This window comes from Bombus affinis, chromosome 3 (genome assembly GCF_024516045.1).
Source record: "Bombus affinis isolate iyBomAffi1 chromosome 3, iyBomAffi1.2, whole genome shotgun sequence".
In the NCBI taxonomy this organism is placed as follows: Eukaryota; Metazoa; Arthropoda; class Insecta; order Hymenoptera; family Apidae; genus Bombus; species Bombus affinis.
In genome coordinates this window covers 3,695,989-3,710,598 of record NC_066346.1, presented here as the reverse complement: position 1 = coordinate 3,710,598, position 14,610 = coordinate 3,695,989, and the positions used below count along the sequence as shown (strand labels likewise).

The following is a 14,610-nucleotide window of genomic DNA, read 5'->3' as shown; positions in this document are numbered from 1 at the left end:
AAAAAATATATTTTACATCGAAGAAATGGCGAATGAAATAATTTCACTACTTCGAATTACTCAATTTCTAAAAATATTATTTTCTAAACTTCCTGACATTTTCATAATAATTCTAATTGATAGTCGTCCACGATGATATCATATTTTAACCTCGATTGTTCATGAATGAGAACCATTTACAAGTCTCGTTGCAAGAAAATTTTACGGTTAGACGGAGTTCGTCATCGTGTTACGCAATTGATGTAATCGGTCGTTGTGGAAAAGTACTAGTGGATACTAGTAGCACAAACGAGTATACACTGCATCCTATTTCTAGTCAATGCTTGTAGCCTACTGCGTCAATTTTCGCAACAGTGCTGCTATCGAGTGTGCGACGCCGGAAAATACTTGACAAAATAGTTGCTCCAAAACACGAAGTGCCATTGATCATGTCAATAGAGAAGGAAACCAGGCATTATTGATTTAAACTGCCTCGATCATTATTGAATCGAAGAAAGGAAAGAAAAAGGCATTCTCGTCGATAATCATTGTGTATTCTCAATTTCCTTTAATAATCGAAAATTGCCTGCCTGTATCTATTATTTGTGACAAACATGCGTAATTAGTTTGTTTGTTTTGTTATGTATACATCATTGAGACTTGTCAACGTCGAATCTTATCAGGCATTACTGTGCACAAATTTTACGCTCTTTGTAGACCTTTGATTATCTGATGAAGTAATTTCTCTTGCTTCTTAACCATTCCTAGTAGTTGATCCATTCTTCGAGTACCTGTCGAGTAGTGCACGAGTAATATGAGCAACGACAAATTCGAGTTCGCTATAGATCGCGGCGGCACGTTTACCGACGTGTACGCCAGATGTCCAGGCGGGAAGATTCGGGTGATGAAACTGCTCTCTGTAGATCCTGCCAACTACGAGGACGCGCCACGCGAAGGAATTCGCAGAATTCTCGAACAGGTATATATAGTTATGATCTGAGAATTTGATTTCGTATATGACATAAGGCATATGACATAAATTTCAGGAAACTGGGAAGAAAATCAATGGGGAAATAGATACATCGTTGATATCATGGATTCGAATGGGTACGACAGTTGCTACGAATGCTCTTTTAGAAAGAAAAGGCGCGAGGATGGCGCTCCTGATAAACGAAGGATTCAAGGATCTTCTTTTTATAGGAAATCAAGCACGACCGAATATATTCGACTTGGTTTGTATTTAAATATAGCGTTAAATTAATATGCAATTTAAAATAAGTGAAGTGAAATAACCAATGAAAATTGCGTTCTTTTCTCTTTAGCAAGTAATTACACCGGAGGTATTATATGAGAGAGTAGTCGAAGTTAAATGCAGGGTGATACCTGCATTGCCTGGTAAATGTCACTTGGATAGTGAAAAATGGCGCAGAGTGAAGGGATCTACGAGCGAGGATCTTTTTATTACTCAAGAACTCGACGAAGAGAAATTAAAACTAGATCTGAAGGAATTAAGAAGATCGGGAATTGAAAGTTTAGCCGTGGTTCTCGCGCACAGTTACACGTCAGTTACATCGGATGTCAATTATAATTTAATTTAATATTCTATCAAACTTTACTCATACTTTGTTCGTTTATTTTAGGTTTGCGGAACACGAGATAAGAGTAGGCGAGTTGGCGAAACTGGTCGGTTTTTCGCAAGTCTCGCTTTCTCACGAAGTTATGCCCATGACGAGGATAGTTCCTCGAGGATTCACTGCTTCTGCCGATGCATATTTGACACCGCATATTAAACAATACTTGCAGGTATTTTTTCTTAATATATTGTTTCATATTAATCTTTCATATCATAACTGAATCTATTTTAGGGATTCTCCTCTGGTTTCAAAGATAAACTGAAAGAGGTGAACGTTTTGTTCATGCAGAGCGATGGTGGATTGACTCCGATGAATTCGTAAATGCAGTTTTATCGAATTAACGAAGAGACCGATAAAAACCAATTAGTATAACGCGCCTGTCTTTATAGATTCAATGGGTCTCGAGCCATTCTTTCTGGCCCTGCTGGCGGTGTAGTTGGTTATGCGATGACTACCTATGGCAAAGAGACCGATTTACCGGTGATCGGGTTCGATATGGGTGGCACCTCAACTGATGTTAGTCGTTATGGTGGTAACTATGAGCACGTCTACGAGAGCACGACCGCTGGCGTCACGATCCAGGCTGCACAGGTACTCCTACTTTATATTAGCTTCAATTTCTTTAAATTCAAATCAAATGTTTCTATCCAAATCGACGATAAACTATCTTGAAACTATTAAGTTGGTGAGGATGCCTCGTATATGAAGTGAAAAGATATTGTATTGGCGCAATGTAGTCGATGTTAATCGAAACGATTAAACGACATTCTCAAACATATCTTGAAATTGGGTCAAAGTTGGACGTGAACACAGTTGCGGCAGGAGGTGGATCGATGCTTTTCTTCAGGTCGGGTCTCTTCGAGGTAGGACCTGAGAGCGCTGGAGCCCATCCTGGTCCAGCGTGCTACAAGAAGAACGGTCCTCTGGCTGTCACTGATGCGAATCTAGCTTTGGGAAGACTCTTGCCGGAATATTTCCCGAAGATATTTGGTCCGAATGAGAATGAACCACTGGACAAGTCTCGAACGATGGAAGCTTTCCAAACACTTACGAATCAAGTATAGAACGCATTTTCTGTTGAAATATCATCATACTATGTGAAACAATCAGTAGTTTATCGACGAATCAACTATGGTTTATAGATAAACGAATTTCTAGCGACAGAGGGGCATAGGCCGAAGATGACCGTCGAAGAAGTAGCAATGGGATTCATCAGAGTGGCCAACGAAACTATGTGTCGACCAATACGAGCTTTAACACAGGTATTTACTAAGCTGTATGAAGTCTATTAACATTTATATATTACACAGATACACTATATAATATTTTAATTTATTAAAAAATTCTGTTATTTTCTGCGAATTAGGCAAAAGGCTATGACACATCTCGCCACGTTTTGGCGTGTTTCGGTGGTGCAGGTGGGCAACACGCGTGTGCTATTGCACGTTCTCTAGGAATGGGGACTGTCTTCGTTCATAAATACGCTGGAATTTTGTCGGCCTACGGAATGGCCCTGGCTGATGTCGTGGAAGAAGCTCAGGAACCCAGTGCGGAAATTTATGAACAAGGTATATTTAATAAAAATGCTCGTGCACAATACATTAGCTTCTTACGATTTGATGTAAATTTTTTATTTTTTTTATTTAGAATCATTTGCACGTCTGGATGAGCGTCTAGATGCCTTAGAAAAGAAGGTTCGAGAAAAGGTAGCTGCTCAAGGATTTCCTGATTCTTATATAGAGACGGAATCTTTCCTGCATTTGCGCTATCAAGGAACAGATTGCGCCCTAATGTGCACCCCTAATAAAAATTCTGAAAATAACGCCACGAAACATGGGGATTTCCTTACTACGTTCTTGGAAAGGTAAAGTTTCTCTGTATTGATATAAAAAAAGGAAGACAAAGAAGCTTTAATCTGTGACCTCTTTCTTTATATTTCACCTTTAATGATAATTGCATCGAATTAAGGTACCAAACAGAGTTTGGTTTCGTTATGTCCAACCGAAAGATTCTGGTGAACGACATAAGAGTAAGAGGCACAGGAAAGATTGATATCCAGGAAGATCCACATCTACCTTTCTCCAATGTTTCACCAAAGATAGAAAAGGTAAGTAGAAGAAAAACTACGCCAAATTAGCCCAATCTATCAACGACCAGGTAGCGGAATTCTAATCTTCTTCTAGACTACCATGGTGTACTTCGAAAATAGTTACCAGGAGACCAAAGTGTACCAATTGCATTCTCTCTCACCTGGCCACGTGATTCACGGGCCGGCCATTATAATGGACAGTCTGAGCACTCTTTTGATCGAGCCCGATTGCACCGCATCGATCACATCTCGCGGCGATGTGAAGATAACGATCGGTCAAGGGCTAAGGGCCGAGGTCACGACCGAACTGGATACCATTCAACTGAGCATATTCTCTCATCGCTTCATGAGCATCGCCGAACAAATGGGCAGGTAGATCGATGGATAAAATGTACTTAAGAGAGTCTATTAAAGTATGAGGCTCTGATAAATTGAAATTATGACCTTGAAGGATTCTTCAGCGAACCGCTATCTCAACGAACATCAAGGAGCGTTTGGATTTTTCATGTGCGGTTTTTGGACCCGATGGTGGTCTGGTTTCCAATGCTCCGCACATACCCGTGCACCTAGGTGCCATGCAGGAAACGGTTCAATATCAAATGAAGGCTTTCAACGGTGAATTTTCAAAAGGGGACGTGATTCTCGCGAATCATCCCTGCGCTGGAGGATCGCATCTTCCGGATCTGACTGTCATCACCCCTGTGTTTTACAGGTATTTACTCTTTAATTTTAGGAAATAACAATAATTTAATATATTTGTATGTCTTGAATTTGGAATGTGTTTAAATAGAGACGTAGAGAAGCCAGTGTTTTTTGTAGCCAGCAGAGGACATCATGCTGACATAGGAGGCATTACACCTGGCTCCATGCCACCACATTCAACATCTTTGCTCCAGGTATGAAAGATTTCCAAAACTTTGAACTCAGAAAAAATTCTCTTTTTGATTAATGTCAGCTGTTTTCGTTTGCTGAATGTGTCTACACTATGTCCATTAATATGATAATTACTAACAAGTTATGTTCTTCCACAGGAAGGAGCGACTTTCAAGAGTTTCTTGTTGGTTCACAAAGGGGTATTTAGAGAGAAAGAGTTGACGGAAGCGTTGATGGCACCTGGAAAGATCCCAGGAAGTTCCGGAACCAGAAATCTGCCTGATAATCTGAGCGATCTCAAAGCTCAGATTGCAGCCAATCACAAAGTAATTATAACGACGATCTTGTTTTTTCATTCGTAATTTTAGAAAATATTTTTTTCATAGGGGTCACTATTAGTCAACGAACTGATCGATATATACGGTCTCGATGTAGTGCAAGCTTACATGGGTCATATTCAGCACAACGCTGAGGTTGCTGTGAGGGATATGTTAAAATCTGTTGGCAAAAAGCTTCTCGAGCAAACTGGAAACACTGTAGCAACTGCAGTAGATTATCTAGATGACGGAAGTCCTATTCAGCTCCTTTTGAACATTGATGCGGACAAGGGCGAAGCAGTCTGTGATTTTACGTAAGTTTTTCTCTCTTTTCATACTCATATAATTACTATCTTTGGAATGTTTGGTGTAAGAAAGAATGAAAATTTCAGTGGTACGGGGTATGAAGTATGGGGCAACTGTAACGCACCTAGGGCTATTACTCTTTCTGCGTTAATTTATTGTCTGAGATGCATAGTGGGTAGAGATGTTCCTTTGAATCAGGTAATGTGAATTTTCATTAATTAAACCTCATAACCTTGTTAAATGTAAAAGAAAATTTCACAATGTTGGCCATTCATTTCGTTTCCAGGGTTGCCTAAAGCCCGTAAAGGTAATTATTCCAAAAGGGTCTCTTTTAGATCCTTCAGAGGAGGCAGCGGTGGTCGGTGGCAACGTGCTCACGTCTCAACGCGTAGTTGATGTAGTTCTGCAAGCTTTCGGAGCTTGTGCAGCGTCACAGGGTTGCATGAACAATGTGACGCTTGGCACTGAGGAATGGGGCTATTACGAAACTGTTGCTGGAGGCAGTGGAGCCGTAAGAAATTCAAACTTTCTACTTCTTCTACTTAAATTAGTAATATTTATTTGTCAGAAAATTTGTTTACCAAGGGACCAACATGGGATGGTAGAGGAGGAGTTCACACACACATGACAAATACAAGAATCACCGATCCAGAGATATTAGAACTTCGTTATCCAGTTATTCTTAACAAGTTTTCTCTTCGACCCGGAAGCGGAGGAGCTGGTGCACATCCTGGTGGCGATGGTGTCGTTCGTGAAATGACATTTAGGTACTTATATCGTATCGTAAATTTTCTAAAAAACATTTAATTGTAAACGTCTTTGAAATTTTATAGAGCACCCATGATGTTGTCTATATTGACGGAAAGAAGGGTGCATAGTCCACCAGGACTAGCAGGAGGACGGCCAGGTCAGAAAGGACGAAACACATTACAAAGAGCCGATGGTAGAAGAATTAATGTAGGCCCCAAAACCGCGGTGCCTGTTTGCCCTGGGGTAAGAAAGATAGGAATTCTTTTACAACGAGCACTCCTTCGCGTAGACGTAGACGTATGGCTTGCATAAATTTTACACGACGCTGTAAAAGCTGCGGGATACGATGGAAACAGCAAACCGCGGATCGCGTGCATTTCGAGAATGCAAAATAGCAACGAATCTATTCGCGTTTTACGCCGAGCTGTAAAAAATTTTATCTCGGTCGATATAATCGGGTCTATTTGCAAGTTGCTGCTGGCAACGTTTCTCTATACACGTTGTTTGCAAAATTTTCGTCGATATTACCTACATTGTTATTGGAAGAAGGAAGCAAGATTATACTACAACTGCTTGGACCACAGAGAAAATGGAATACGGCTGTTGGTTGGCAACTTTTCTTTTTCAAACTTGTTTCTCTATTTACGTTTGCAATATCGTGCTCACGCGTTTCGTCGTCTCCAATTTCATTTTTCGCAGGAAAATGCAAACGAAAGTCGAGCTTTGTTTGATATTTGTTGAATTTTAACAATTTTCCATAGGATACGTTCATTCTGGAAACTCCTGGAGGCGGTGGCTACGGTTCTCCCGGCGAAAAAATGTCATCGATGCAGAAAACATCTCGAGGATTCGTCGAACGTGGTAGCGTGTTCGAATATAGAAAAGCACAAGAATCTGTATAATGTATACTCACAACTGCATATACTCACTAACGACAATAATTATTTTAATAATCGCACAATATTCTTATCCTTGTAATTATATCGACGAAAGGCAATAAATGCAAAGCGAATGAATATTCGACGTTTAATCGACGATTTAATCGTCCACTCAATCGATTTTCGATCACCACCCATATGATAACGATAGAGCCGGCTGTAAGAGGGTAATTGAAGCGTTCAATTTATCGCTAAACGATTTATTCAGAAGTTTCTTAATAAATCGAAGCGAGCACCGAATCAAATTTACTGGACCTAGCATCGATTTGCCCGCACGGTTCATTTGGGAATGGCATACGATGGCTACCATTCCATTTCCGGTCGCAGTAATTGCTGACCGAAATATCGCGGCCTCTGTACACGTGCGCTGCTCGACACTTCCGATTGCACTTCCATTTGCACGGAAGGTTTCTTAGAGACCCACACGATCTTCATCCAATATTCATACATTTCCACCTAAGCTCTATTTCACGTAAGAAATAGAGAGAAAATAGTATTGCAAGCAAATAGAATAATCGATTCTTTTCTCGGAACTATGAATAGAGCTCTCATTGATGTTCACCGCATAGCCCCATACGAGAAAAAGAAAGTCGACAGCTCTTATTTCGCAGACTTCTGCTAGCTGTGAAGCTCCTTTGTGCACCCTTCTTTTCATCGCGAGACACGGACCAAGAAACGTCCACGATGTCGCATTAAAATGTAATACGACGCGTCGCGTGTTAAGGTTCGTTCACAATTAGCTCGTCTGAACGAACCGCTGATCTTAGACTTCGTACGTGACGATCCGTAAAGCAGCGAAACCGGAACCCGAATTTTCCTCGATTTTGTGAAAGAACGGCGGCCGTATAAGGAAACGCTGATTGAAAGGGGAATATATTTTTCTCCTTTGTTCTGAAGCAACTGTTCTCGGAAGCTTTAATATCGTTCGAAATCACCGCTTTCAGTGATCGTTTCAGTTCATTTGGAGGAAGGCAGACACGCCGCGTTATGATCACGGAACGATAAAGTTTTCGTGAAAATGTTACGAATGCTGGAGTGCTCGCGTAAGGGGGAGCGGAAAAGTTGCATGAAAAACGACGATAGTTGGACAAAGTTTCGACCTCCCTTTTGCCAAAGTTATATCCTTCTGGTCGATACGCGCGCGTGCCTCGGCCAACTAGTAAAACTGACGCCCGATTTTCCGACAAATCTGCTGTCGTTTAAAGAAAATACTGTCAAGATTCGTTTCAAAAATATTTTCAAAGCGATTTTATACATTTTTCTCTTTTTTTTTTTTTTGTACAGCTATCGATCATCGACCTGGAATTTATTCCCTTTTGTACAAACGTCCTCGAGATGTCTATCAATTTGCTAGACAAGTCGATCTGTGTTTAATTTGGGCGAAAATTCCACCTATTTATCAACATTTTTCTTTATTGAATTTTATATTCTTTCGTCATAGTCTTCGATAATGAAAGTAACAGACTGTGCAAACGGTAATTAGGTGGTGTTCGTTCAGTTGCAATAATCTCGAAAAACGCCTTATGGTTTACGCAATAAGTCTCTCAAACACCTGTCAAATACTTCTATAAAGAAAGCCTCTCGACTAAGAATCGATTAAACACCCAGTGAAAACAGTCGAAATTAACGCCTCTGTTACGATGAGGATACCTTCAATATTTTTCTTCCTCTTCGCGCTTCATTGCATTTGTCTGTTCTCGAGTGCCAACTGCAAGGAACAATTGATTCGAGATGAAAATTCCGGGCATCTGAATCCAAATCCGCAGAACTCGCTAGTCCACGGCCGAGTAATTACCTCGAGAAAGGAACCTGTGGCGAACAACGGAGCGTTTGACAAACTTCCGACATCTCGTTGGAAAAACTTTGGTCAGGTGAGTTCGAACGACAATGCGGGCTAATTACCCTGGTCATTTCATCGTTGTGTCTATTTGGAAGGTATTTTCCTGCCGGGAAAATTGTCATAATGAACGAAATAGGTTTTAGAGGGAACTTTGTTCGAACTTCTTTCCAGAAGTCCACCGAAGAAATCACGTGGAAAAATCAGCGAGTCCGCAGTTGCCTGAAGAATAAAAACGCGATATCCAGTGACAAACTTCGCTTGACCATCTTTCGACAACCAGATATCGGCCGTGAAGAAGAAAACGGGCAACTTTTCCCTCGAAAATCGAATCGGAGATCGGTGCAATCGGCACAGACGAAAAAAGAAAAACGAGACACTCGCGAATCCGGATTTCCCAGGCAAGCTTTCGATCTGAACGGCAAACTTAACCTCGATCCGCCTGCCTTTAGTTTCTTTGTTTTGTTTTCCAGTTGGGATGGCGGCAAGGATCAACACTCCGGTAAGCGACAAGCGGATGCTGAAAGTTTCCAAGAGAAAGAAGAGAGGCGAGCGAAAAATCATGAAGCTCGTGTTGGCAGTCAACGTGCCTTTAATCTATCAGGTTTATTGCCATTTAAAAATGGATTCTTGGAGATGCCTGATCTGCCGGGTCAACCTATTAGGAAGATTTTTTGCTTTTTCTTTAACGCGATTCAGCAGAAACCAAAGGACTGTGGTGAGAATGAGAATCAACAGTCGCATATCATAGGTTGATAATAAAATTATTGGAATACGGAGGAGACACGTTGAAGAATACAATGGAAAATGCAGAAACTGCAAAGTTTGGTATTCACAAAGCGGTGAGAGTCGGATCATTGTCTATAAACTTTGACGTAGGCAAACCATAAACTGTTATTCGTTGCATATATATGTATTGTTAGCTTAAGGAGTAACTTGTTTGATTAAAGAATAAATAGATCGATGATTATAATCGTGCTTAGTTCCTTTTATACGCGTAAACTATGGAAGTGTAACGTCAATTCACATCAGAGACCAGGCCACACACCGAGGACAGGATGGCACCCAGATATCTGTACATCCTTGGCGCCTACCCTCGATAGTCTCAAGTACCCACCAGGGGTCTTGGAATTTTCATAGTTAAGGTCCTTCAGACCAAGCGAGTGTCTCTTGTCTTAGATTTCCTTTTACGTTGTTTACTATGGAAAGTTGGTTTTCCTCACGTCTGGTATATTTCGTTAGCAACTTTCTGACGAGGGCGACTAAAACCCTTCCTGATCCACCAAACGTCTTATTATCCAATCGGAGACGGTGTCTACTGCCCTTACTTCCTTAACCAAAATTACCATCAACAAATCCGATAGTGCCGTGTCCTTAGACACACCCACTCCTAGCTTTCCTCAGACACAGTATCGTCAGTAGAACTCACTTATTCTGTATTCTTAGAATAGTCAACATATGTTTACCGGTCTCTACCCTTATAACAGTCGCGTACTTAACGTATCAATGTAACTAGGTTTTACATAAAGTTGTTGGAGTGAATTATGACTTACGTGTGTTAATAGGCATGGCTAATTATTTATAATATAAACGAGAAGGACCTTAACTATGAAAATGCCAAGACCCATGGTAGGTCCTTAAGACTATTGGGGATACGCGCCAAGGATGTGCAGATATCTGGCTGCCATCTTGCCCGCGGTGTGTCGCCTGGTCTCTGATGTGGATTGATGTTACACTAGCGTACGGATCTGGACCAGTTCAAATTATATTCCTACTTGTACTTACACTTCTGTATTAAAATATTTTTTCTACTTTACAATTTATCCACGCGTTTCTCTGTTTATACGTCTAATAACCTCAACACGTGAGAACAGAGTTTCATGGGAGATAAATTGCGGAAGCTGAAGGGATGTTTTAACCAAAGATAAATACTACTCGGTTATTACACGACTGATCAGCGATAAGATTTTTCGACAGATGAAAGAACGTCTTGAACAGTGTACGAACATCTAGCTCGAAGGTAACGAGAAGAAGGCGTAAATCTGTTGTCGTTTATCACGTGTATTACGATTAATGATCAGAGAGGTAATGATTCGCGCGTGAATGCATATCGAACAATTAGTAATATATCGGCGAAATTTAAGGTAACGATCGTCGATTGGCACGTGTACCTTAATTGATCACGTTCCGATGCATAATGCATATTTGATGAGCAAATCCGTTTAGTATTAATATCCTGATTATCGATTCATTCGTAACATTGAATAATCAAATTAACCGACACGATATACCCTCGGGCGGCACGAATCGAATTAGATGAAAGCAATTAATAACAAGATATTACTCATTTTATTTAATTCGTCATTGACCTGTCAGTAAATTAGGAAAATCGAGACTTACGCCTTTGCAGCATTAATTGATTTTGCTTGCTGTTTCTATTTCGCGTGTATCGCAAAACACGCGAATTTTTTCACCACCTGCGAAGAAAAAGTTTCCATCGTTTTCACGAAAGATAACGAGAGATATCGATTCGGTCAACGGAAGGGAAATTTTTATAGAAAATTCCACCAACGAATACTTTATTTTCCTTCCGTTTTCTGTTTGCCTTTCCGTGCGGATTATTTTCCATGCATTGCCGACGCTTCATATTTTATTTTTCCAGAGGTTGAGTCATAACCATAACGCATCAACCCTATGAAAGACGAGTTCTACGATCACGGTGTCTCGCCGAGTAGAAACAATATTTCTCGCGACATCCACGCATAACTCGAACTTTCACCGATCGACCAAGCAAAGCTTCGAGAGGCGATAAATTTTAGAGCGTAGGAAACGAATCGCCGATATCTTTAAAACACATTCGGAAATTGAAATCTTCGCAAGGAACGGGGTCGTCTAATTTTTCGGACGATCGTTGATACTTTTACGCGTGCTCCTACCATTCGCTAGATCTGAACTCTCCGGGGAAGTATTCTTCCGAGAGGAAGAACACTTACCTTGGAATCACGTGGAGGCTGCCTAAACGTGACCGACTCTGACTCGAGTCTGTGATTTACTGGAAACCACAGCTGGATCTTCGACGATTCGTCTCGCCAAGGAAATGTAGCTCGCACGAGGCCAGCATTCAATAGCCGAACGTTCCAAATCTTCTTCCCGCCTGTTGAAATATTAACGAGTATCTGCTAGATTTCGTCCGTTGTTTGTGGCTCATTTGGTAAACAGCTTTTATTCCGCGTGCGTCGATATCGCTAACATCCTGCTGTTATTAATTCCGACAAAAATTTTCGGGGAATGCGAGGGGGAAATCCTAACAAATCTAATATTCCAAGAGAAATATTTTGCGAATGCCGCTTCCAACTGAAATCCGACGGGATTCTCATTGAGAACGCGTGTCGGATCCTCTAAAAGACGAATGAATTCCTTTCCGTTTAAAGTCCTCGCGACACACGGGTCTGGACAGTTCTGAACACAGGGTAAATTGCACGCGTGTTTCGGCTGACGTGTATGAATTGCACGAGTAAAGGAAAAATGGAGGTTGAGAGGATAACGCACGTGTATCCGGAATCGCGCGAAAAGCTGTCGCTTTACGACTTTACGGAAAGAAGGCGATCGTCGAACGGTTAGAACCGGCCAAAACGAACAGAAACGGAAACTTGTGCTACAAAACGCACGATAAAGGGATGGTCAGTCTGTGCCAGTGGCACGTTACCAACCGAGCCACTGATATAAATCTTATTTCTCCGCTTTGTGTAATGTTGGACTGTAAGTGTATGCGCCCGAATCGGTCTTCCAGACGAAACGTATATGTATGCACAATGCACGTCCTCCATGCTACTTGTCTCGGTCCGATCTCTCGCATAAATCGTCCAGCCAACGTTTCCTCTGAATCCCGTGGAAAACTGTGCGAGAATAATTTCCTGGCTGTACGGTTTTTGCTCGGTTCGCGAGCATTCCACCGTCGTACTTTAATGTTTAACACTTTGTACACGGCTTGAAGTCGACTACGCCGGAGTGAGATATTGGCGATGTTATCCGGAACCAAGTCCCGGATTCTGACAAACGAGGCGTCCCGTATTTACATAGACGTTAACATTTGGTTTCTAAAATATACCGTAGCGAGGATTTGAAAGTTTTAAGTGTTTCAAAAGATTAGGTGTTTTTCTATTTAGGTGTTTAGATAGAGTATCGCGATGGAAGTTATATTAAAATTTACGATTATATTTACGCTTGACCTATTAAACGCAGTCTACTTGCTCGCAGAGGAATTCAATTTCCTCGAAAAATTGAAAGAAAGTACAGCGTAATAGATAGATTATACCGGAAGCTGAATTTTAAACAAAGTCAAACTCTCGCGAGGTAATCGCGTGAGAAGTTGGCAAAAGTGGATCGTCGAACGGTACACGCTGCTCGTCTACCTAACGTTTCTCTCTGACGGGAACACCGACCTTCTTTAGCGTAGTTTGCTGTTTGCACAATATTAGAACGATTTCTGAGTAACAACGCAGGGCAAGGAAACAACGTAGAGTTTACGAGGATGAAACGGCAGAGTAACGCGTTTTCACGGAGCATTGTCCCGTAATGGTATGCGAAACTCTTGACAAGTTCTCCGAATTTGGTTCGCAAGCGGAGATTGCTCGCTTTAAAAGTCAACCACTTGGCGAAATCTTTCTTCAATTATGAGAATCCTTTTGTGCGGAAGCACGACGAAATAGTCCAATTATTAGCGACGATCGAAGATCAATGGAGAACTTATAATCGCGAAACTTCGATAAACGAGACTATTTCGCTCCGTTCGGCTGATAATCGACGATCGTCTTTCGAACGTCATATTACGTTTGTGGTTAGATTCGTTCTCGTTGTTCGTCGCTCGAAAGAATATCGACGATGTCGAAGATATTTCGGATATTTAAACCATCCAGTGGTTTGATCAAGCGTTATCAAAGTCAGATTCAAAACAATCGCGACGATTGGAGAATGAAGATTAAGAAACACGCGTTCTATTTGTCCGGATATCACAAATATGGACTATATACCCACGATTTATTTTACGACCAGGACCCAGTAATAAGAGAGGCATTACGTCGACTGCCAATACAAGTGTTAGACGGCAGAAATTTTAGGTATTCGCTGAAATATGTTTGCGTTTTATGTTAATCGTGCGCAGCTAGTTGACGAATTTCTATAGCGGCCTTTCCACCAGCCGAATATTCAACTCGCATATTTGCGAGGCCAGCGTGCCACGAAACTATGCGTAAATCCTCTATCCAGGATTATGGAATTTCTAGGCTCATACGTGGCTCTCAATTGGACTTTCTGAAAATACATTTGCCCAAGGAAAAATGGATCACGTTCGAACAAGATATGGAGTATCGATATCTGGACCCGTACATAGAGGAAATCAAAGCGGAGAGAGACGAAATTTACCAGTTTGGTTGCACTAATTATTCTGACAACGATTGGCCTAGTTGCGAAGTAAAATAAAAGTATTATCTCTCGTTTGCTGCTTCTCAAATATACATTGGAGATAAACGAGAAAGAACGAAGAGGCGAAAGAACATCGACGTCGAAACATTCATTTTCTGCCTCCTGTGAACAATTTGTATAATAATTATCGTAAATACTAAAAGCCGTGAGATCCGATGAAACCGTATTAATTTCGATACACTGGAAATCCAATTTTTCAGCACATCTCGAGGTTGTATCATATTCGAACTATAGCATTAAAAAGGGAAAAACGAGTTCCTCGTTCATCTTCGAGTCGCGTATCTTAATTTGCGACGCGCACGCGTCCTAGAGGAAAGTTGGTCGGAACGATAAAAGTGGATGGCGTCGGTTCTTGATGATAACTTCGGTGTCTCGCAGCTCTAATTATGGGCCACGCATTCAAGTG

General features: G+C 41.2%; 3 protein-coding genes across 4 annotated transcripts; all 3 read left to right on the top strand.

Annotated features, from left to right (window-relative positions):
* Window positions 1–150: 150 nt before the first annotated feature.
* Window positions 151–6,964, top strand: LOC126913990 (5-oxoprolinase). Its single transcript, XM_050717343.1, has 21 exons — window positions 151–958; window positions 1,026–1,211; window positions 1,302–1,540; window positions 1,620–1,782; window positions 1,845–1,930; window positions 2,003–2,204; window positions 2,411–2,671; window positions 2,756–2,875; window positions 2,980–3,181; window positions 3,261–3,477; window positions 3,582–3,720; window positions 3,797–4,074; window positions 4,154–4,414; window positions 4,493–4,598; window positions 4,734–4,901; window positions 4,962–5,206; window positions 5,285–5,396; window positions 5,485–5,709; window positions 5,784–5,965; window positions 6,032–6,191; window positions 6,710–6,964. Exons 1-21 carry the CDS (start codon window positions 794–796, stop codon window positions 6,848–6,850), a joined length of 3,858 nt encoding a protein of 1,285 aa, XP_050573300.1. The 5' UTR covers window positions 151–793; the 3' UTR covers window positions 6,851–6,964.
* A 134-nt stretch (window positions 6,965–7,098) lies between these two features.
* Window positions 7,099–9,696, top strand: LOC126914081 (uncharacterized). 2 transcript variants are annotated; one of them, XM_050717562.1, is made up of 3 exons: window positions 7,099–8,757; window positions 8,901–9,124; window positions 9,197–9,696. In XM_050717562.1, exons 1-3 carry the CDS (start codon window positions 8,527–8,529, stop codon window positions 9,477–9,479), a joined length of 738 nt encoding a protein of 245 aa, XP_050573519.1. In that variant the 5' UTR covers window positions 7,099–8,526; the 3' UTR covers window positions 9,480–9,696. The 2 variants fall into 2 exon arrangements, with proteins under 2 accessions (XP_050573519.1, XP_050573518.1); XM_050717561.1 differs by having other exon boundaries at window positions 8,898–9,124.
* Window positions 9,697–9,833: 137 nt separating this feature from the next.
* On the top strand, window positions 9,834–14,254 carry LOC126914109 (cytochrome b-c1 complex subunit 7-like). Its single transcript, XM_050717609.1, has 2 exons — window positions 9,834–13,840; window positions 14,006–14,254. The coding sequence occupies exons 1-2, from the start codon at window positions 13,605–13,607 to the stop codon at window positions 14,199–14,201; spliced, it is 432 nt and encodes a 143-aa protein (XP_050573566.1). The 5' UTR covers window positions 9,834–13,604; the 3' UTR covers window positions 14,202–14,254.
* The last annotated feature ends 356 nt before the right edge of the window (window positions 14,255–14,610 follow it).